This window comes from Miniopterus schreibersii, assembly GCF_964146895.1.
Source record: "Miniopterus schreibersii genome assembly, chromosome: 14".
Taxonomy (NCBI): domain Eukaryota; kingdom Metazoa; phylum Chordata; class Mammalia; order Chiroptera; family Miniopteridae; genus Miniopterus; species Miniopterus schreibersii.
In genome coordinates, this window is record NC_138114.1 from 6,640,794 (window position 1) to 6,662,894 (window position 22,101).

At 52.0% G+C, this 22,101-nt stretch overlaps 1 protein-coding gene across 1 annotated transcript in view; it reads left to right on the plus strand.

Moving 5' to 3' along the window:
* Positions 1 to 22,101, plus strand: part of CHAT (choline O-acetyltransferase) — a gene marked incomplete at both ends in the record, with an annotated part of 53,488 nt that overhangs the window by 29,502 nt on the left and 1,885 nt on the right. The window contains 7 exons of the mRNA XM_081158583.1: positions 7,079 to 7,248; positions 9,512 to 9,612; positions 10,480 to 10,608; positions 13,047 to 13,169; positions 15,981 to 16,122; positions 16,230 to 16,292; positions 21,860 to 21,997. Coding sequence (XP_081014709.1) covers positions 7,079 to 7,248; positions 9,512 to 9,612; positions 10,480 to 10,608; positions 13,047 to 13,169; positions 15,981 to 16,122; positions 16,230 to 16,292; positions 21,860 to 21,997 — 866 coding nt within the window. The remainder of the gene's footprint in view (positions 1 to 7,078; positions 7,249 to 9,511; positions 9,613 to 10,479; positions 10,609 to 13,046; positions 13,170 to 15,980; positions 16,123 to 16,229; positions 16,293 to 21,859; positions 21,998 to 22,101) is intronic.

A 22,101-nucleotide genomic window follows, 5' to 3' on the forward strand; every position in this document is an offset into this window, starting at 1 on the left:
TGAGAGGGTGGGTGCCTGCGTCTCTAACAGACTCTCTCTCCCTGGCAGACAGACTCCCCAATGGTTTTCACAGTCAAATGTTGTATGGGAGCCTCTCGTGGCTCTAGTACTCTAGACTAGGGAGCCTGATGTGGGGTTGAGACCCCATGCTCCTTAAGGGGAAGTTTTGCAGCTGAGATATCCCTCTCAAATCTCAGCTGCCACCAGTGGGAGCAGGGCCAGCCTTGTTTGGGTCTCCACCTTTCTTATCAGTCTCTATGTGGCTTCTTCTGTATACCCTTGGTTATAAGACTTCTGTTCAGCTAGTCTTCAGTTGGTTGTTCAGGTTGAGTGCTCTATATTTTGGTTGTAATTCCAGTTTAGTCCTGGGAGTAGGTGAGTGTAACTTCAATCTACTCCACCACCACCTTGGATCTCCTTCGTATTTTTTATTCTTTGCTGTTGTTTTGTTGTTGTTGTTGTTTTCATTAGTCTCAAATGTGCCCACAATTGTTTTTGTCAAATAATTCTAACATTCCTTTCATCTCAGTGTTGGCATCTACTGAGTGTCTTTTTTAATTCAATTTGAGATTTCCCTTGTTCTTGGTATGACAAGTGATTTTTTATTGAAACCTGGATATATTATGTTCTGAGACTGTGGACCACATTTAAACCTTTTGTTTTAGTTGGCATCTTCTGACACTGCTCCAGCCAGGGCAGTGGTGGGTGGGTGCTTCCTTGTTACAGGAAGGGGGTGTGGAAGCTCAGGTTCTTCATGTAGTCTATATTCACTCCCCAGGGGAGGGTACTCTTTGCTACTGGTGGGAGGTTAGGAATTTGATCTCCCCACATGGTCTCTACTGATGCCAAGTGGGGGGTAACTGTGGTAATGAAAGTCCCAACTTCCATCTGAGACCATGCCTTCTCTGAAACCACCCAAGATGAGATGCCTCATTACAGACCAGTGATGCTAGAAGTCTAGGCTCTCCACTTTCTCTTTGCTGGCATGGGGGTGGGGAGAGGTGTAGGTTGTTATCTAAAAGTTTTCTGTCTTGCTAGTCTGTCCCTTACCTAGTTCTTTAGCTAAAGAGAGCAGGTTTTTTATCGGGGAGGTTTTTGGGGTGTTTTTTGTTTGTTTGTTTTTTGTACACACTTTGTGCTTTTATGTTGCTGGCTACTTCAGCTCCAAACCTGAAGTTTTCTAAAACAGAAAACCTAAAGACTCAGTGGCTTAAATAACAGAAATTTATTTCTCATAGTTTTGGAGGCTAGAAGTCCAAGATCAAGGTGTTGGCAGGGTTGGTTTCTCCTGTGGCCACTCTCTCTGGCTTGCAGATGACTACCATCTCACAGCATGTTCCGATGGCCTTTACTCTTTGCACATACATCCCTGGTGTCTTTTCCTCTTTTTAGAAGGACAGCAGGCATATTGGTTTAGGGCCCCACCATTATGTCCTCATTTAACCTTAATGAACTCTTTAATAGCCTTGTCTCTAAATACAGTTACATTGGGGGTAGGGCTTCAACACATAAATTTGGGGATGAAGGGAGGGGACATAATTCAGTCCATAACAGCCAGGAAACCCACTACCGTGTTTTCCTTGAGTCCTAAGGTTCTTAGTCGCTCTGCCTTCCTCTTTCCATCTTTCAGAGTCTTCTATGTTTGTTTTAAGTGTAGTGGGAGGAATAGGGAAAAGTCCACTTGATTTTCCTAGAAGCAGAAGTTCCTCCTTCTTGAGCTTTTTAAAAAGACATTTGTAACTCAAGTCAAAGGAGTTCTGATTTGCAAAAACCAGGTTTAATTGGGCAAGAGATACATTTCTTAGAATTCTCATAACCTCTGGGGATGGGGAGCATAAAGATCCCCCCATAAGCCATAGAGTAGAGAAGTATGTGGGATGTGTAATGGCAGATTTCCCTCCCAAGGGAGATAAGATCCCTTCATCTGGGGAGGAAAGATGCTCAGATGGGGCTGACAATGGTTTAGAAGCTAAGCCTCTGAGAAGGTGCCAGGTGCCTCCATCTCCCTAGAACATATGACTCTGACTCGGGCCAACTTCCCAGGGCATAGATCAGAGCAAACAAGTGTGTCAGAGAGGGCTGTGTATGTGTGTGTGTGTACAGCACCGGAGAGAAATGCAGACGTCCAAAGGTAGAGGTGCCATGTCGATTTTCTCTTTGCTCACCTTGGTCACGGTCTGTAAGCTTTCTACGTCCAAGGCCCTGTGGCCTCTGGAATTTCTACATCACCAAAGCTGTCAACTCCCCAGGCGTGGGTGGCAGAGCAAGCTCCTCCTATTACTCAACTCCAACTTCTCACTATTAAGCAGGGGCTCCTTGAGGAAGATTGATTTACCACATTAAATGAGCCTCCGTGAGCTCGATAACGATGTCACAAGACAAACGGCCCCTGCCGTGTGCCTCCAGCCCACTGCTCTATGTTTCCAACACATTTGGGCCAGTCATGGTGGATGAGTTTGGCTATAGTTTATTTTCTGCCTGACACGATAAACTTGTCAGCATTTGACCGATCAGCTCCTTGTATGCAGGGAGTTCATTTGCAAGGCCACCTGGCATCCCCACTCGGCTGTCCTACTCCCATTTCACTCTGTCTAATGAGCCAGGACCTGGTTCCTGTTGGTTGGTGCTGAGCTCCAAGGCCCTGCACAGCCAGCATGCTGGGGAGTGATGGCTCAGCCCCTCCCAGGAGTCCCTCTCTCCTGTCGGGAGGAGAGTGAGGCACTGATGCCTGGGAAACTGGGTTTTTTTGCTGCCTAGCTGGGAAGGAGTGTGCCAAGCCTCCACTTTCCTACTCAGGGGCTCTGTCAGGCCTGCTCCCTAGTCCTCTCAGCTGGACTCCTGTGGAATTCTTAGGATCTGCCGCCTTCCCACTCTACCCTGGCCTTGGAGCTGTTCCTAAGGAATCCTCTGTTTTGACAGATACCAGACCTGGGTTCTCAGAGCTCACTGAGACATGGCCAACAGGGCTAAGGTGGGCAGCACTGGGCTGCTAGTAGCTCCTTTTCTGGCCCCCAGGCCCATGTCTTCCCAAGCTGCTAGGCAACCTAGACTCTCTCTGACCACATCAACCTCTGCCGGGATCCTTCGGTGGCTCCCTGCTGGTGCTAGATGAAGTTCACATTCCCAATACTGCCATTTGGTCCTTGATGATCTGCTCCCAGCCCTGGCATTAGGTTTGGATCAAGGTCGGTGCCTTCCATTTACTGGGTGACTATAGATAAAACACGCAACTCCTCTGTTCCTCACTGTGTGTGGTGATGACAATGCACCTATTCAATAGTCATCTGTATGAGTGCTTGATTGATGCCTCACACATAGCAGGTGCTCACAAGAGGTTACCTAACAGCATCACTGCACTGTGTCCTTGCAGCCTCACAAAAACTCTACCTGCCTTTCACCACAGCTCCACCCACATGGTGCAGGGCCAAGCCCCATGGTTACTGGTCAGGACTCCTACTGGAGCAGAGAAGGGTGGAGCTTGGAGCCTTGCAAATGATCATGAATCCCTTCCTATCTCCTTCCCGTCCTTCACCCCTGCCATGAAGCTCCATTTCCCCCAAAGTAGTGGTTTTCTGACCCTCTAGGAGCCATGGACCTTCCTGTTGGCCAGCTGGGCTCCTCTGGGCTCCCTCTCTGAGCTGTGCACACAGGTCTCAACCTTACCTGATCGAGCACTATAAGGTCCATTGCCAGCCATGGACATTGCCTGCCTGAGCTAGAGGCCCAGGCTGTACCCTCTGCAAGCTCACAGATAGGGGAGAGAACCAGATCAGGGCTTCTGGGGCTGGACTGGCAGTGACTGCTTAAAGCTTGGATGTCTGGGGATAGTGGCAGGGTCATACACTGTAAAGCCATGTGTTGTGTGGTAGGAGACAGTTGGTATGGAGGGAATTGGACCAGCCCTGGCTCAGGTGCTCTGTGAGGCTGGCCTGGTGGACAGAGCAGAGGTTCCTCATCTGCATTGAGCAGGTGGCTCCAGGTGTGAGGAGTCCTTGAGGGCAGAAACTCTGGGCTGCTCCCACTATGCCCGGACATAAGGCCAGCACTGTTAGAGGACTGGGAAGCTGGGAGGGGTCTACAAGCAGAGCTTTGATAGGCAGCGTGGGAGGAGGGCCCCATCCTGGGACAGCTTTCCCAGTGGTGAGAGGATACATGTGCACAGGTGTCTAGGGAGTGGCAGGAGGTCAGTGTGAGGTCCATGCAAAGAGCCAAGGGAGTTGAGCCTGGGGGCAGCAGAGGTTAGCCCTGGAGCCCAGGAGCTGAGTTTAGAAGTTTGGATTCTACCTGGTGGGCAGGAGGAGCTGTTTCAGGTTGAAGAGGTGACACAGTGATGCCACCACACTTAAGGAGCAGAGGGAAGGCAAGGCCACGGCTCTAAAACTTATCTTTAGCTCCTCAGGGCAGGGCTCAAAGCTTTGAAGTTCATGAGACTGAGGCAGGAGAGCCGAAGAGGCCCTGTGGAAGGTGATGAATCATAGTAGCCCCATAGGGATCAAGAGACATCCTGAGAGTGCTCCCCAAATCCTCATTATTCCAGACAGGAAGGGGGATGAATGGCAGAGAATGGGTTTGCTGGTCACCTTCCTTCTCAGAGTGGAAGTTCTTCTCTGAGCAATGGCCCCTTCACCCAGAATTTTCAAAAAGTAGGAGGAAGGGGATGGTTGGGACATGTGGAAACTTCTCATGAACCTGGAGGAATCACCTGGGCAGAACAGGGAACAGCACAGGTGGCCTTAGCATCCTCGTGCCCAGCAGGATTGAGGAGGCCAAAGGGAGGGTCTTAGGATGCCTCATAGAGGCCGACAGCACCAGCAGGGGACTTGCCCCATGCCTGAGTGAGGGAGCAGCCAGAGAGGCTAGGACAAGGCCAAGAGTAAGGAGGAGCAGACAGGACCTCAGCTATGACCACTCCAGGTTCCCAGCTCGACAGAAGAAAGGACAGGCACATCCCTGGTGTGGTTTCCCACTGGCACCATCAGCCTCCCACTGCCTGGGGAAGGGGCTGCTGGGCTTGGTTCCAGCCCACAGGCAGGGCTGGGCTGGTGAAGAGAGCCTGTGAGGAGACCTTGAGCCTGAGGATGGAAGCAAGTGGGAGCTGCACCTGCTCCCACATATTCCCTGGTCTTCAGGAAGGCAGATTCCGATGGCTGTGAGAGATGGTGGGCATGATTCTTGGTTTGAGGCTCTGGAAGAAAAGAAGCCTCCTGAGCCTGGGCTCTGAAAGGGGAGCCCAGTGGGAAGGAAAGGGCAGGAGCTGAGAGTGCAGGTGGCTGCACGTGCAGAGGGCTGTGTTCTGGGCTCGGGACCAAGGGGCGCAGGAAACAGGAGGGCCCGCACTCAGGACCAGGGCCAGCCAAGTGCCTGCTCTGATGCTAAGACAAGGGGGAGAAAGGAGGGAACTGACTGTCCTCTGGGAGGGGTCATCGGCCCCCAGGATTCGACAAAAAAAATAACCTTCTGGACAAGGACCTTGAATGTCAATACCTGCAGAACCCAAGGGGCTAAACTCTGAGAGGACTGTGGCAAATCATGGGCACAGCTTCTTAGCTCCAGCCCATTCCTGTGCTGTAAGAATGTGAGCCCCGCATCAAGAACCATGTGAGTTAGGGTTAGATATGGCCACAATAATAATAGCCACCCAAAATAATAGTGGCTTTAACAATACAGAGGTTCTCTTCTCTTTCGTGAGTACCAGCCGTGAGCCAGGGCTGATGCAGGGGGTCCAGGGTTCCTCCATCTCACTACAAGGGTGTGGCCCTCGCTCTCATGGGCCCTAGTGGAGGCCAGAGCTCCAGTTGTTACTCCTGTGTTCCAGGCAGCAGGACGGAGGGAAGGGGGGAGGAGGGCTTAGAACGCATGCTAGTCGTCTTTAAGGTTTCTTAGAAGCTGTCACAGTGTTTTTAGATCTTGTTGGTAGAATTTAAGCTCGCGGTTACCCCTAGTTGTAAGGAGCCTGGGCAATGCAGTTTTACTTCTGGTTGTCCTGTGCTAAGCTGAAACCAGGTGTCCTATGGCCAAAGGGAAAATGGATATTGCAATATGCAACGGGCAACCTCTGACCCTGAAGCCCCTCTGCCTCCAAATACCACACACTGTACCTTCCCTCACATGCAATATTCTGGGACTTGGGGAGGTGATGGTAACCCTCCTCCTGGTACAGTATCCAGCCCAGAAGCCTGGATCTCTGAGTGCCCGGCTGCCTCCCCATCAGGCCCGGATGCCACACCCTGTGCAGGACTGTGGAGAGGAACATAGCCACCACCATGAAGACTCCTGCCTGGGAGAAGGGGCACGGCAGGCCAGCCCTGGCCCCATGGGCAGGCTTTGTGAAGCTTCTGTGCTTGGTGGAGGAAGCCCCACAGCCCATCTGGCCGGCCTAGCCTGTTCCGGGAAGAACCCCATTCCTGAAGCCCTTGTGGAGGATTCAGCTCCCTTGGCAACACGCCTCCTGCACAACTCAGTGGCATTTAATCTGTTTGTCCTGATGAGTTCCACTGGCCTGAGGTGGCCCCAGTGGGCTCATCTGGTTACAGGCTTAGGGCAGACTGGCCCATCCATCTGCCACTGCATCTGCTAACTGCTGGAGGGCAGGGCATGGAGAGCAGCACCCTTGCTCTCTTACTTCCGATTTTCATATGAAATTGACTAATTTTAAATTCCGGAAACTAAGTTTGAAAACCATAGTTCAGAACAAATAAACATGCCTGTGTGCCAGGCTCGGCGTTCTGGTGCCGGAGCGTGGGCCCTGCTGAACGGGAGAGCTGGTGCTCCTCCCCTGGCGCAGAGTCTAATGTCCATGGAGAAGGCCCTACACCAGCTCCTTTCATCCTGGCAAGCAGGGCAGTGACCACACATCTGGAGGCAGAACTGGCCACCGATGGAGGGACTCTGAGGTTGAACTGGGCCCTGGGGTTAGTGCAGAAGCTCTGGACAGTCTGGCACTGGATAGGGGAGGGGTCAGGACTGGCTCAAGATCTGGGTGTCCATGTGTGTCTGCCTGTGGTGTGTGAGTCGGTACAGAGGGGACCTCAGGCCCGGAGTGGGACAAGTGATAAGGCCTTGCTTGGTCACCCTGCAGACTCCACCAACCGGGACTCGCTGGACATGATCGAGCGCTGCGTCTGCCTGGTGTGCCTGGACGCCCCTGGGGGCTGCGAGCCCAGTGACACCAACAGGGCGCTCCAGCTCCTTCACGGCGGAGGCTGCGGCAAGAATGGGGCCAACCGCTGGTACGACAAGTCCCTGCAGGTGAGCCTTCCCTGAGAGTGGCCAGTGGCCTGAGTCAGCACTGCTCAGGTCGGGCAGACTCACTCGCTGGCCTCTGCTGCCCAGGATGCTGCATGTGGGGCCCAGGGAGCTGAGGGGTTGGAGGTGTGACATTGGTGTCATCCCTGGACTGGCCACGACTCTTTCCAGGAGCAAGTGGGCAAACCCCACTCAAGCTCGGTGACCTTCCTGCAGCCTGTGCCAGGCAGGGGCTCCTGGGTCAGACCTGGGTCTCACTCCCCATTGCCCATCACACACTGTGAGGTGGGGGCATGCCAGGGGCTCCCACTGAACAAATCCTCAACACGTTCAACAAGAATCACACACACCTGAGATGTCAGCTTTTCTGTTTCTGTCACCCTGGCCTGGCCATTTGGACACATCTCCCTCCATCCCTGGGAGGTAGGGCAGCCCAGCACCTCCACAGAAGAAAAGTCATAAAATAAAGCAATTCTTTTTTTTTTTTTTTTTTTACTGATATGACATCAGCTCAGAAACGAGACACTCACTTTGGCCTGGAGGAAAGCGCTCTTGCAGATGGGCACTCACTCCTGTTCTGACACCCTTTACACCCAGCTGCCAGCCCTGAATCTAGTCGGGCTTGTTTCTAAAGCCACCTCCACAGGGACCTTACTGGGCAGCAGCGGGTCTGTGCTTTGGGGTAGCCTCGCCCGCACAGTGAGCCCAGGCTGCTTGGCTCTCCCTGCGCCCCGCCTTCGGCATGTCCCCTTGTCACCGGCGCTGATGGCTCTGCCGCCTCCCTGGTCCGTGCCGGCTGCCGGCTGCCTCACCAGCAGCGCTAATGGCGTGTAACCTTCCACGGAGCAGCTGTGGAGCAAGGCGATGTGGCGGATGTGCAGGACCTGAAACATAGCGAGGCTTGGTAGTTTTGAAAAGGCTCTGCTTGCCTCCCGTGCTTTTAGTGACAGGGACAGAAAAGCACTTGTGTGAGCGGGCACGGTCCTCCCCTCCCTGCCCCACGTGGTGACCATACCCACCTTTGGGCAGGACAGGTTATCGGGTGAGCTGGCTTCATGGACGGGAATCGAGAGGACTGGGGGCTTTCACAGGACAGAAAGCAGAGGACACTGGGGGATCCAGAGAAGAGCCCGCGGTTTGAGAGAAACTATGGGAAGTTTAAAGAATGGGAGCAAAGATTTGGGCAGCTGACAGCTCCGTGAGTGACCGGGGAGTCGCCGGAGATTGTGCGCTCCGGTAGTGCTGTGTGCTGTGCGCCCGGCAGGGGGTCCGTAAAGGTCTCAAGAGTTTGTTTGCTTGGCTGGTTAGGGCTGGCAGGCTAGTTCTGAGTGTGAGGCTGTGCTGGCTGAGCTGCAAGGTGGCCCGACTTTATTTGGGTGATGCTTTAAGAGTCAACTCTCTTATTTTCTCCCAGTACTTTTGTGCATTAAGTATGTCCCTTTTCCACGTCAGCTAAATTCAACTTTTGTAAGTTCATGAAAAAAATCACAAGTCAGTTCCCACGGTCCTTTCCTGTACTTTCTCTCTAAGCCTCATACCAGTCCTGTGAGCCAGCCTGGGGGAGGCATGTAAGGAGAGCAGGCCTAAGCCGGAGAGCTGGGTGCCTGTGGGTGCTCTCCCAGCCGGCGGGCCGCAGCCCCAGCTGGAACCTGGGTCCCTGACATGAAGCCCAGGAGCAGTTGATGGGGCGCCCTCAGCACACCCTTCTTCACTCCCATGAGGGGTGGCTTTATTTCTCCCTAGGAATCTCTGCACTGTCCAGATTGGGTTATCTTTCATTTGGTCATCTAACAAAATCATCGAGCACCTGCTATGCATGGACACATCTAGATCCTGGGAATAAAATCAGTGGTGCCCAGGCACACAGGGGCCCCCAGGCACACCCTGGTACAGTGCAGTACAGGATCGTGGCCCTACCGCCCACTGTGAAGGGGAAACAGGGCTAAGGGATGCCGAGGGAACCTGCCCAGGACCTCGGAGAGTGTGCAGCCTCCTAGGGGTCGCTGGGACACTTTAGCCAGGGAGCTTCAGGCCGCGCCATCCCGCCTAGAGCATTTCTGGGAAAGGAGTCCCGCAGTTCAGTGCCCACACTGAAGGTGAGAATGAGACGCCCACATCCTCAGCCCTGGAGCTGCGTGCAGTGTTCTTTTCAGGAGATAATGCTCTCTGGTGTCTTTAAGAGGCAGGGGCACCGGGCCTGGAGCCACGGGCAGCTTTGAAATGCTGACTCCTCCAGAGGCCCGCTCACGTCTCTTCCTTCTTGCAGTTTGTGGTGGGCCGGGACGGCACCTGCGGCGTGGTGTGCGAGCACTCCCCGTTCGACGGGATCGTCCTGGTGCAGTGCGTGGAGCATCTGCTCAAGCACATGTGAGTCGGAGGGCAGGGCGCTCCCCAGCAGCCATGGCGTCCAAGCCAGACTGCCCGGCAGCTGCCAAGCCTCGCCATGAAAAATCAGTGGCCCTATGGGGGCTGCGTTAGTCCCAAAAGTGTCTCAGCAAAAAATGGATTTGCAAACCAGCTTGAATGAGACATTATAGGCATTATCAGGGTTTGGGGCAGTTAGGGAGAGGCTTGGCAAAGACCTCTTAGCTAAAAAGGAACATCTGCTTTGATCCAGGGAGGCTCTGATCAACCCCTACTGTGTGCCCCAGGAGGCCAGGATGGAGGGACTGTGACCAGCACAGAGGGGAGGGCGCGAGCTGCGCCTCCTCCCATCTTCCCGGGTGGACCTCTCTCCCTGCCTCCGAGATGGCCTGACTGAGGGCTTCCCTGACCTATAAACACACTGGTTCCTTCCTCCATTTACAACTTTGCTCATTCGCTCCTTCTAGAATCTTCTCCCAGAGCCTACGTTCTAAACCTCTCCCATGACGTAGAAACTCTTTAGGATCTCTGAAAACCCAAACCAACCCTTGCAGACGGAACAACACAGTTTGCTTCAATTCATCTCCAAATGTTTTGTGATTGTTAGTGGTGTCATGTAGTCGAACAGGAAAACCCAAAATAATAATAATGATGATGATGATAGGCCTTGGAGTCAGGGGAGCTGGATGGAGCCTGGCTCTGCACTTGCTAATCTGATGGCCCCCCTGAGCCTCACTGTCTTCAGTGAGTGCAGTGGGTTGGGGCCGCTCCTGCCCACGGAGCCTCCACCGCTGAGGCCACTGCAGAGGGCACAGGGGCCGCCGCCCGCAGCCCCGGCGCGGCTGCAGGGGTCACCTCCTGTGCCTGCAGGACAAGCAGCAGCAAGAAGCTGGTGCGCGCCGACTCGGTCAGTGAACTGCCGGCCCCGCGGAGGCTGAGGTGGAAGTGCTCCCCCGTAATTCAAGGCTTCTTAGCCTCCTCAGCAGAGAAACTCCAACGGTAAGGAAAAGCCCGCCTGCACCCTGCATCCCCCCCACCCCACCACTGAGGCCCCTGGAAGGCTCCAGAGACCCCAGCTCCTCCGCCCCCCACCCCGCATGGAAATGTAGGCAAACTAAGGGGAGTTATAACTCTCAGGGAAATAGCCTTGCTGAAGGCTCCATCATTTCCATAAAATACAAACGTGGAGCTATTATTTCCAAGGGTCTCACCCGACTGAGCAGAGTCCAGGCGGGGAAATTATCCTGTTCGGAGGGGAATAAACAACTGCTTTGAATAGTCCATTTGAATCCAAGCTATTTCAATTTGCTTGAATTTACACTGCAACTTGACAAGGGGGCTTTTATTCCCAAAGGCAGTTTGGGCCTTAATGGGACCCAGGCAGGGGGCCAGGGACGGGTGTGGGCCCCTGGGGAGGGGAGCTGTGCTGGCAGGGCAAGGTGCAGAGGGAGCCGCGGGGTGACAACTGAATCAGACCTCGGCTGTTCGTTCCTCACTGAGTGAGTATGAGTGCATTCATTCGTTCATTCGTTCATTCATTCGACTAGCTTGTGCAGTCTGTGCCAGGCCTGTGGTGAGGCTCTGAGGACACAGAAATGAATGTGCCAAGGACCTACCCTCTTACTTTAGTGGGGGAAGTGGGCCCTAGAGCAAGGATATGCAATGCAATAACCCGAACCCTCAGAAGACACAGGAGCTGAATTCTGCCAGGACACTGAGGGAGGGCTTTGAAAGATGGGCCTCAAAGGATGGAGAGGAGTTTGTGTTGCAGGCAGCTGGGGAAAGGGTGGTTCATAACAGATGCAGACGGCTTTGGAGACCTGCAAGTGGGAGAATGGCCAGAGCTGGGGGCACTACAGGGAAGTTGGGGCCACCTTGTAAGGAGCTTCAAGCTCCTTCCATCACAGGGCCTGGAAGCTGTGAGGAGCCTGAGGTTTGTCCAGGGGTTTCGGAGCCAGGGAGGGGCCTGTGGGAATAGGGTAGATGAGCTGGATAGAGTGTGGCTGGGCTCAGGGGCCGAGCGGAGAGAGGAAAGTCCACTGCGAGCTGCTGGAGAGACTGGCTGGCCTTCGCGGAGGAGTGGCCCTCGCTGTTCAGCTAAAGGTGGTGCTGGTGTCTCAGCCTTACCCAGCTGTTTGGGGATAAGCAGGCCACAGGAGGGTGAGTTGGTTGCTGAGCCCTGGGAAAAAGGAGGAGCTTGCTCATTTTAGGGCTTCCAACAGGCCGCACTTGATCCCGAGGCCCCCGGCTCATTTTTCTGGAGGACCGGAGGCCCAAGAGAGGCCTGTAGGTGGGGAAGCAGGAGGTTCCTGAGCTGCACACGGAAGAAGGTGGGGTCCAAGTGGGCAAAAGGTTTCCAGGGGGCCGTTGTGACTATGAGCTCAGCCTGTGTGGGGACCGTGAGTCAGCAGTCCAGACTGAGGGCTGAGTTCCCATGGGAACTGGCTCTCTGAGTTCCGCTGAGCCCCAGAACCTGGCATGGCCCCACCGAGAGCTGAGGTCATGTGAGGCAGGAGCAATGTTCAAGGAAGGTCAGGCAGGGCCCAAGTCCTGAGGGAGCGAGTGTGTGAGTGGGGCCCACGGTTGCTCCCAGGGCTCCACCTCACACGCAGCTCGTGGACGGATGGTGTGGGCCTTGCTGGACACTGCTGCAGTGGGCAGTCAACCCAGACCCCAAGCTCATTATGGAGGAGGCTGGTCATTACTAGGGGGCAGGAAGGGAGAGACCAGTGCTCAGGGGTCTCATTGTAGACTCAGGGAATCCTCCTGCTGCTGTGACAATGATTCACGGGCAGTAAGGACCTGGGTATGTCATAGCGGCCACAGCAGCAGTTTCTGGGTAACGTGGGTTTTTAGTGACCCATAAGCAGCCTTTGCTGTGGTGACTTTGACCCCCGTCAGGCCCCAGGCTTCCTTCCCAAAGTGGAACAGGACCAGTCTCATTGAGGAGTGCTCCCTGCAGACTTCTGAGAAATGGGCTTTTCCCTCGACAAAGAGGGTTTGCGGATCTGGCAGAATGACCAGGATGCCAAAAGAATCCACAGGGAAGCTGGACACACCTTCCCAGACAGGTCAAATGAATGGCCTCTCTCAGGCTTGCTTCTGTGAGCAGTGGGCTTTGATGGTTCTGTTCGGAAGCAGTGTTCTCCCTGCCCCTGCAAATGTCTCTCCTGCCCCCAAGTCCCTCCATGCAGCGAGGCCCATCTCCCTCGAGCCCAGAGCAGGGCCACCATCCTGCCCATTCAAGCCTCACCTCCAGCTCAGAGTAGCCCTGGTCCAGCCTGGCCTCTGCCACTGCCCACTCCTGGAGGGCAGGGACTGTCCTGAACTTCTGGAGTGCTGGGACAGAGAGCAGGCTCGAGAGACTTGGTTAGACTCTGGGATGTGTGCATTCTGTTTTGCATGAAATAAAACCATCTTTTCTTTTTCCCCCACAGAATAGTAAAGAATCTCGACTTCATTGTTTATAAGTTTGACACCTATGGAAAAACGTTCATTAAGAAGCAGAAATGCAGCCCTGACGCCTTTATTCAGGTGGCCCTCCAACTGGCCTTCTACAGGTGAGCAGGGCCTGCCTGGGGGCTGGCTGACAAGCTGTCGTAGACTCTAGAGTCTAGAAGCACCCTGGAGGAAGGAAAACTTTCTGTGGGCCTAGAGGATGGAGGGTGATCAGGGCAGCCTGCTTGGAAAGAGGTGCCACCTAACTGGGTTTGGAGGTAGAACCCTCTCAGAAAGGAGAAGGTAGGCGTCAGAGTGAGGCAATTGCCTGGGGGTGGCTCAGGGGCACAGAGCTCAAAGGCAGGGACAGAGCTAAGCAAGGCCCGGCAGGCGATGGGGACACCGGGTTGAGAAGATGAGCCTCCTGAGCTCATCCAGCCCACCCGGGCCCCTGCAGCTGCGACCTGACCTCCCTGTTTCTCTGGCCTCAATAATGAAATGGAACTAGCATCCCTCGACGGGTCAGGTCAAAGGCTTTAGGCTCCTCCTCATTTCCTCCTGTCCCCATCTCCCATCCCCCCCGTGTCAGTTATTTTCCATGCGTCTCTTTGCCCTTCATGGCCACCTCTCCCAGCCCCTGCTGCCTCATGCCTGGTCAGCTGCAGCGTGCCCCGGTGGTCTCCGCCTCCAGCCTTGCCCACTGTACCCTCCCTTCCTAAAGTATGAACTTGGAAACATGCAAATCAGATTCTATCATCTACCACCAGGCTTAGGACAAAGTCCAGGCTCAGAAAGGCTCCCTATGGGCTGGCCTCCCCTGGAGTACTCCCGCAAGCTCTCTCCCGTCTCTGGACCTTCACTCTGGCTGTGCCTCTGTCTAGCCACCTGTCACCACCACCCTTCACCTGCCAGCTCCTTCCCATTACTCAGGTGTTGGCCCCCAGAGGCCTTTCGTGAACGGAAAGTATGCCCCTCAGGTGCCCTGCCACCCAGTTCTCTAAAGCACCAATTGTGTTCTCTTTCTCTTTCGTGGCAGTTGTTATTCATGTGAACTACTGTGTCCAGTGTTCTATGGACTTTGTTTTCTAGACTGTCTCCCCCAAGCATGACACTCTGGGTACCTCCCACACCTGGCACAGAGTAGGCATCAGGTACTGAGTCAAACATGAGAAGACACTGCACGGGTGTCAGCTAGGGGTGGAGGTCAGGTCTGTGACTTAGGAAAACTCTACAGTGGTAGGGCTGGATGCAGAGTAGGGCCCCTGACTCACATTTTATGGGGCACTAAAACTCACATGCAAAGTAGATCTTCCTCAAGACAGGGCTGGCTCCAGTCGGCTCCAGAGTTCCAGAAGCAACAGCTCATAAACTGGCATGACTAGCAAATAGCAGTCGTCTCCCCAGATCTGCTTTCCGAATGCAACATCCAGGGGACCATGAAGTGACCTTGTCTGAAGCTGGAGCAAGGAAGTCTCACTGATGAGCAGGCAGCACCCGTGTGGGCCCAGTGTGTGGATCCTCGGGTCCCTGTGGGGCTCCTGGGGGAGGGAGCAGCCACTGTGAGCATCTGTCCTCTTACAACTCATTGGGAAAGTCTGATATCACCCTGCATCTCCGGGACACAGACCTTGCTGGCTTAGAACTGCGGCAGGACCTGGGGTCTGGAAATGCAGTCAATGCCATCCTGATACTCGGATAGCCACTGGCTGAAATGGGCCATGAGGTCAGGGTCCAGCTGGAACCATGACCGGGTCACCACTCAGCACTTCAGAGCTTAAGATCCACAGCCAAGAGGAACCTACACAAGGCACCCTCTCCTCATGTGATCATTGTTGTCACTGGACATGGCCAGGAATGGACGTGGTCAGAGGCTTCTGGGCTCATTGAATAGCTAAAACATGGAGAACATTCTTCAGAGTCTAAGCTTTAACGAATTTAAAAAAATCTGCTCCTAGATTCAGCAAAAACCTGGAAACCAGTGGTTGTATCTATTTTTGCCTCCAGGGGCCATAGAGACACAGGAAATGAGCTCCCTGCCAGTGTCTTGGGGAAATGAGATATAAGTGTAATGGTAGTTTATTTGCTTGCTCACCAAGCAATACGGAGCGTAGCACTGTGCCTATCGGACTTGGCCTTCTGCCCTCCTGGAGCTCACCCAGCATGGGAGAGGTGCCCTGAGAAGGCCAAGGCCCAGGACAATGACTTGCTGTGCGACTTTGGGCTGTCACTGCCCTTTTCTGAGTTCTGTGTCTTTCCCTTCCCGCAACCCCAACAACAAGGACTCTACTGACTGGTAAAGAAAGGTGTGTGCCAGCCAGGTACACAAGACCTAGAGCACTTGCTTGGTTCACGTACCTAAGGAAGAGACCTTCCCTGGCTGTGGGGGGAGTGGCCGTTGCTGCCCGCGTCACAGGCTTTAGGGAGGAGAGCATGCCCATAGTCCCATGAGCCTGTTGGAAGCCCAGGTTCCCCGGATGGTGCAGCAGTTTACACACATGATCACTGAGGCCCCTCCCTGCCTCCATCCATAGTTCATACTTGAATTGTTTTAAATAAAACAGGATTCTCTCAAAGGTATGGATGATTAATTACACAATTATTCCATTCTGTGTTATTAATCAAACATTCATCAGGTCTTGCAGGAAATTCTAGGTTTCCCACCAGATTGGGATTTTTTAAAGCTACCAGTCACTTTTTTATTTTATATCTGGGCAGTATCACCAATGTATGGGAATGCACATAGCCCTTAATGTTAGAGACTCCCTACATTCATCTTTGGGAAACCTCCTGTAGAATTCTATTAACATTAAAATGAAATACTATGCCAAGTAAAGTCAGCACTGTAAAAATAAGGCCGGCTGGGGCTATCTTTCTCCCGGCGTTTCTGAGTCCCCAGAAGGCATCACCCACCGCCTCGCATCCCTCCTGTGCAGGCTCCATCGCAGACTCGCGCCCACCTACGAGAGCGCATCCATTCGCCGATTCCAGGAGGGACGGGTGGACAACATCCGATCGGCCACTCCAGAGGCACTGAGTTTTGTGAGAGCCATCACTGACCACAAGGCCACCGTGCCGGTAAGTCCTGCTCCGTCTGAGGAGTCTCGAGGAGTCCACCCGTCCGCTCGACTGTCGCTGAGCAGCCTCTTAAAACCCCGTGTGCTTCGCGCCTGGTCTGTTCACAGGATTCGGAGAAGCTGCTGCTCCTGAGGGATGCCATCCGCGCCCAGACCGAGTACACAGTCATGGTAAGTGAGGAGGCCCTGCCTCGTCTGAGTTCACAACTGCGGGCTGTGCCAGAGCAGGGCCACAGCACAAGCTGGGTGACAGCTGAGCTACCAACTGTCCGACAACTTGGCCTCTCAGAGCCGCCTCCTTATTTTTAGAACCTAGGTAACACCACTCCTACTTTCTACATAGATTTCACAAGAATACAACGAATGGTCTTTGAAACAACAACAATAATAGCACGAGATAGGCATAGCAATTTCTACTTTACACGCGAGGAGTCAGATGCAGGGGACGGCGCCGGGCCTGGCAGGCGAGGCGGCGTTCATTCCCACCCGGGGCTGCTCGTTGCTGTCTTGCTCTCCACGCTTTTACTTATACTGCCTGTAAGTGTAAAGTCTTTTCTCAGAATTAATAGTGACATTAAAATTGTAAGGGAAACGTTCCCCTAGTTTAGAGAAATGATTTCTTTTCTAGCACAGCAAGCCAGCATACAAACAGCAGAGAATAAGCCGGGGCTGGTGGTCAAGATATTAACTGCAGATCATTCTGATACAGGTTTCACTCTATATAGTCGAGAGCAAGTACAATGCAAACCGGGTTTTAGAACTAGCCAATGTAGACTTTCCTCTAATTCAGTTTATTCTCTAATCGAGGTCCCTAACTCACCCGAAGAGCCAAGTGTTTGTTCTGTTTGGGAGAAATCAAGCTCACTCTCATGTATCCAGTGGGTATTTTTTGGTTAAAGTGCTGGGTGTTAGGAAATAAAAAATATAGTCCATAAGCCTCATCATTAGGGAGTTTACTGTGTAGTTAGGAGGGGAGGCCCTTAAATGATAAATCCAATCCCACTTGAAAGGAGCCCTCAGGAAGTAGTAGAGAACATGGAGGGACTAGCTTGTTCCTCTGCTTGGGAAAGCCAAGAAGGCTTCCTGGAGGAAGTGGTGCTTAATATGAGACTTGAAGGATGAGGAGGTGCTTGTAACAGACATTGAAGGGAAGGATGGCCCCAGAAAGGAACAGCATATGCAAAGATCAGGTCTTGAGAGAATAAGACACATTGGGGGAAAAGCAAGTAGCTCAGTGTGTGCAAAGAACAGAGGAGCAAGAGAACTCATAATGTTGGGGTTTCCTGTCACAGAGCTACTCTGATGACCAGGTAGAAGGAGGGCTGGGTGGAGCATGGGGTGGTCCGCCAAGAAGCAGCAACACTGATTACACGCAGGAACCGGTATATTTAGAAAGAGATAATGTAGGGACTGAAGTAGAACAGGGGCAGGGGTTGAAGCAGTAGCACAAACCTCTGATTAAACATGGTGGACTGAGCCCTGGTTGGGTGGCTCAGTTGGTTGGAGCGTCATCCTATACACCAAAAGGTTGCGGGTTCAAGTTCCGGTCAGGCATATCTAGGTTGCAGGCTTGATCCCCAGTAGGGGCACATACTCGAGGTGACTGATCAATGTTCCTCTCTCACATCAATGTTTCTTTCTCTCTCTCTCAAATTAAAAACAAACAAAAGAACATCTCCTCGAGTGGGGATTAAAAAGCCATGGTGAGTTGAATACAGAGTATACTGTCACTCCCCCTGAAACCCTCAAAAATATCAGCAAAGGGATTTTTTAAGCCACAAATACACTAGGACAAAGAGAAGAGGAAAGGAGGTGACTGCAAAGTTTTAGAGCTGAAAAGTGAAACACATGGCAACTCATTTAGCAGACCCGAGGAAGCTGAAACCCACTCAGACCGTGAGGGAGGCTCAGGAGTGCAGCGAACCTCACTGCAGAACCTCAGACATTGGAGGTGTCCACCAAAAGCAGGGCTCCATGTGGGGCTGAAAGAAGAGGATTGGTTGATGATCTATATAAGAAATAGTTACACCCCCAGTTCCTCTCTACCACCCTGTGATCCAGGCTGCTGCCCTCCCCTTCCCAAGGGAGGACTAGAAACCTATCTTCTGGAGAGGCTGAAGAAGAAAGACTCTAGTCTTGGGGACACCAAGTACAGCTGAGGGAATGGATACTGTCCCCAAAATAGGGGTTCATCAAAGCCTGCTTACTTAACAGTAAACTCTCCAGCCACTCAGCTCCAGGTAGACTGGTAATCACCTTTATTACTACCTCTACCGAAGCAGGAGATTAAAGGTTTTCTCTGTGGTGAAATGGACTAGGCCAATGAACAGAGTCACAGATACTGAGAGTGGGGGTCTCCGATGAAAAAGCCCAGCCAGCTCACCTCACAGTGAAGCCCACCAGTTGACAAGTACATTCTCACTCTTCTACTCATCTTTTCAATGCTTTATCTTTTAAAAATATATATGCCTTTATTGATTTCAGAGAGAGGAAGGGAGAGGGATAGAGAGAGATAGGAACATCAATGATGAGAGAGTCATAGATTGGCTGCTTCCTGCATGTCCCCAACTGGGGATTGAGCTCGAAACCCAGGCATGTGCCCTGACCAGGAATCGAACTCTGATCTCCTGGATCCTAGGTCAACGTCAACCACTGAGCCATGCCGTCCCGGCTTATTCTTAAATATAAACAGATTGCTATAAATCATCAGACATTGAGGAGAACTGCTAACATAAAAGACTAAAACCATTCCAAACAAATTTTTAAAAGAATTTAGAAGAAACTTAAAGGGAATAAAAACAATGCAGGAAACAGAAAGACTTTTTAAAAACTGTAATTGAAGTCCTCTGAAAGATAAGGGATGCTATTGCACCCATAAGTAAAAATAAAATTTTATTTCTTTTTCAAGAAATAAAAATAACTCTTGGGGAAAATATGGTGGAAATGTAATTGGACTTATCAACAGCATCTCTGGAAGGTGGAAGATGGTGAAGCAATGCTTTTAAATTTTGAAGGATAAAGATTTTAACATATATTCCATATCCAGCTAAACTATCATCTAGTTTGAAGATAGAATAAGGACATTTTCAGACAGATAAGGTCTCAAAATTTTTATTTATTAAGCTCTCTTGTTTTAAAAGCTATTGGAGGATATAGACCACTAAAGTAAGAGATTAAAACAAAAACAAAAAAGTCAGAGGATCCAAAAATCCGAAGATTCACTACAAGAGGTAGAGAAAGAGAATGGTAGTAAAGGTAGGTCCCAAGTTGGCAGCTATTAGGAAGCAATAAGTCCATAGGCGAGCAAGAAGTGAGAAGAGAAATGAAACTAATAAATTATCAGACATTTTAATGTATTGAGGGAAGTTTTGTACTTCTGGCTGAGAATTTAAGAATCAATTAGTTATAGATACACAGAAGTCTCAACAAGTGGGAAAAATCATAATTTAATCATCTAAACATGGTCAATTCTAAAGAAAAAGGTAAGAGAGGAAATCTCATCATAACACACTGAGGACTCAGCTGTGAATGTTTGCATAATTATAATTGTGTAAACACTGAGTGTTGGTCAAGCAACAAAGAGTTAAAATGTAACTACTGGGAAGATGGGGGAGTTCAGGTGCATTTGGGGAGCAGGGGTACACAAGAGTCAAAGCTCATCTTCTATAATAAGATTGTAGGTAAAACATAAATGCAGTAATAGCCGTCCGAGTGTGTTATTGAGAACTAAGAAAGTAAATGCCAAAAGTATTCTGAGTGGTTGCCTCTGTGGAGTGGGAATCAATGCTGGCGAGGTGACATATAAAAATATGTTTGATAATAATTTCAATTTTTAAGAAAACATTTAGAAAACTGTCCTCCAAAGCATTGCCATAGGGTTATTTTATGTTAACTATTTTAAGTTGATGAGGACAACTGAAAAAAGAGATAGGGTGGCAGAGGAGAGCTGTGAAGATGCTTCGTAGGTAGGTCTGGTGCCTGGCTGGCCATGCAGAGTAAGGGGCAGGGCAAAGACCAAGGAACCCTCCAGATCTCTGCAAGTGCATCTGGCAGTGGTGGTGGAGAAAGGAAATTCCAGCGAAGGAGCAAATTGGCCCAGACCTCCGCCCCACGTTTCCACAGCACCTGTGGTTTCCTTCATAGCACTTACCTCAGTGGCTGATCACAGTTTATTTGAATGGTTGGTTAATATCTGCCTCCCACCACACTTAAGGCTCCATGAAGGCTGAGTCTAGGACTGCTTTGTCCTCTGTCGTCACTCCAGTGCCCAGCAACATCAGGCACATAGCAGGCACTCAGTTAAGGTTCTCTGAATGAAAGAAAGACTGAATGATGAATTGTTTTACTCATTACTTCTCATGGCTCTGATCCAAACAGTCTGTTAAATCAGCCCCGGTTCAACCCCAGGTGCTACATGTATGTTCAGAGGTGGTGAAAACAGGGGTGGGGTGGCTGCTGCAGAGTAGCTGCTTCGATAGGTCTACAGAAGTCAGTGACGAAACAGAGGAAACCAGAGAAATCAGAAGCGCTTCCCCCGTCCTAATGGGGCACGTCTAAAGTGAACGGTGTTTGCATCACATGTCCTACCAGCCTATAATTAGTGCATCTGGAGAGCCTGGGGCCTCCGAGTCCTCCTTATGCGCCCATTCCCAACTGAAAGAGAGCAGCCGTCAAATCCCCAAACGTGCCTTGTGAACCTGAACAAAGCTCTCTGATGGGAGGTTTCCTCAGATATGGGGCTTAACAGCTAAGCAGCCAGCCTAGGTAACTGTGAACCCCCACTCCAAGAGTTACCCACAATTCCTCTGATGTTGACCCAGAGGTTGTCACTGAAGGCCAGAGGTGGCCCCCTCCAAACTGTCCCAAATAAATAGGCAATTCAAGCAAAGCCAGTGTGTGCGCTGCATGTGCAGCCTCAAGTAGGAAAGATGTAGAATGAGTGCCCTGGCCCACTGCCCCACTTCCAGCCTCCCCACCACACGGAGCGCCTCCTACACAGAGATTCTGGAGCCCCATGGCTATTATCTTACCCTTTGCGAAGAACTCAAATATCTGGTGATAAATAAAAAAAACCTTCCTTCATTTAACAGGCTTTCCCCTTGTAAACGTCAGCTGAGCCTCTACTAAGATGCCTACTTTCTGTCTCAAGATGACTTCTTAGATTTTGAATCCAGCTGAGTTGAACTGTTCTGGGCCCATGAAATAGCAGCCGCGATTCAGGAACAGGTCTTAACACCCTCTATCCTAATTCCTGGGGCTCCCACTGGAGGCTAAAGTGTTGGCTGTGGTGAGAGACAGCCGGGTGACAGCCTGGGCGTCCCTCGCCATGCTTGCATGGGGCTTGGCTGTCCCTGCACCCGGCACTTGTCCCTCTCCCAGACTCCTCCCCTACCTGAGAAGGTACCGGGGGTGGCCTGGCCAGCCTGCTCCTTCCACTTAGAGCACCAAGTGGTTATACATGGTACGTGTGGCAGCGACCGTGGGAGGGGACTCAGACTCATGTTAGAATGCAGCCGGATCTGGGCTCATCCTGTGCACACAAAAATGCACAAGGGCCCAAGGAGCAGAGGCCACGTGGAGAAGCGGTCAGCCCTGGCTGCTGCCCACACTCGCTGTCCCCAGCAAGCGCTGAGCAACTGTGGCCAGGGGAGTCCCGGTTAGCAATGTGGACTGGAGAGGTGGGAGGAGGCACGTGGGAGCCCACGTCTCTTTACTGTTCTCTGTTCCCTACCGCCCAGGCCATAACTGGGATGGCGATCGACAACCATCTGCTGGGGCTGAGGGAGCTGGCCCGGGACGTGTGCAAGGAGCTGCCTGACATGTTCACGGATGAAACATACTTGATGAGCAATCGATTTGTCCTCTCCACCAGCCAGGTACAGCCTTACTGTGGCCGTCACCCAGGAAGCCAGGTGGCCTAACGAACGAGTGGGCTTTCTAAAGAGCTCAGGGAGTACAGCCCACTGGCGGGAGCCAAACA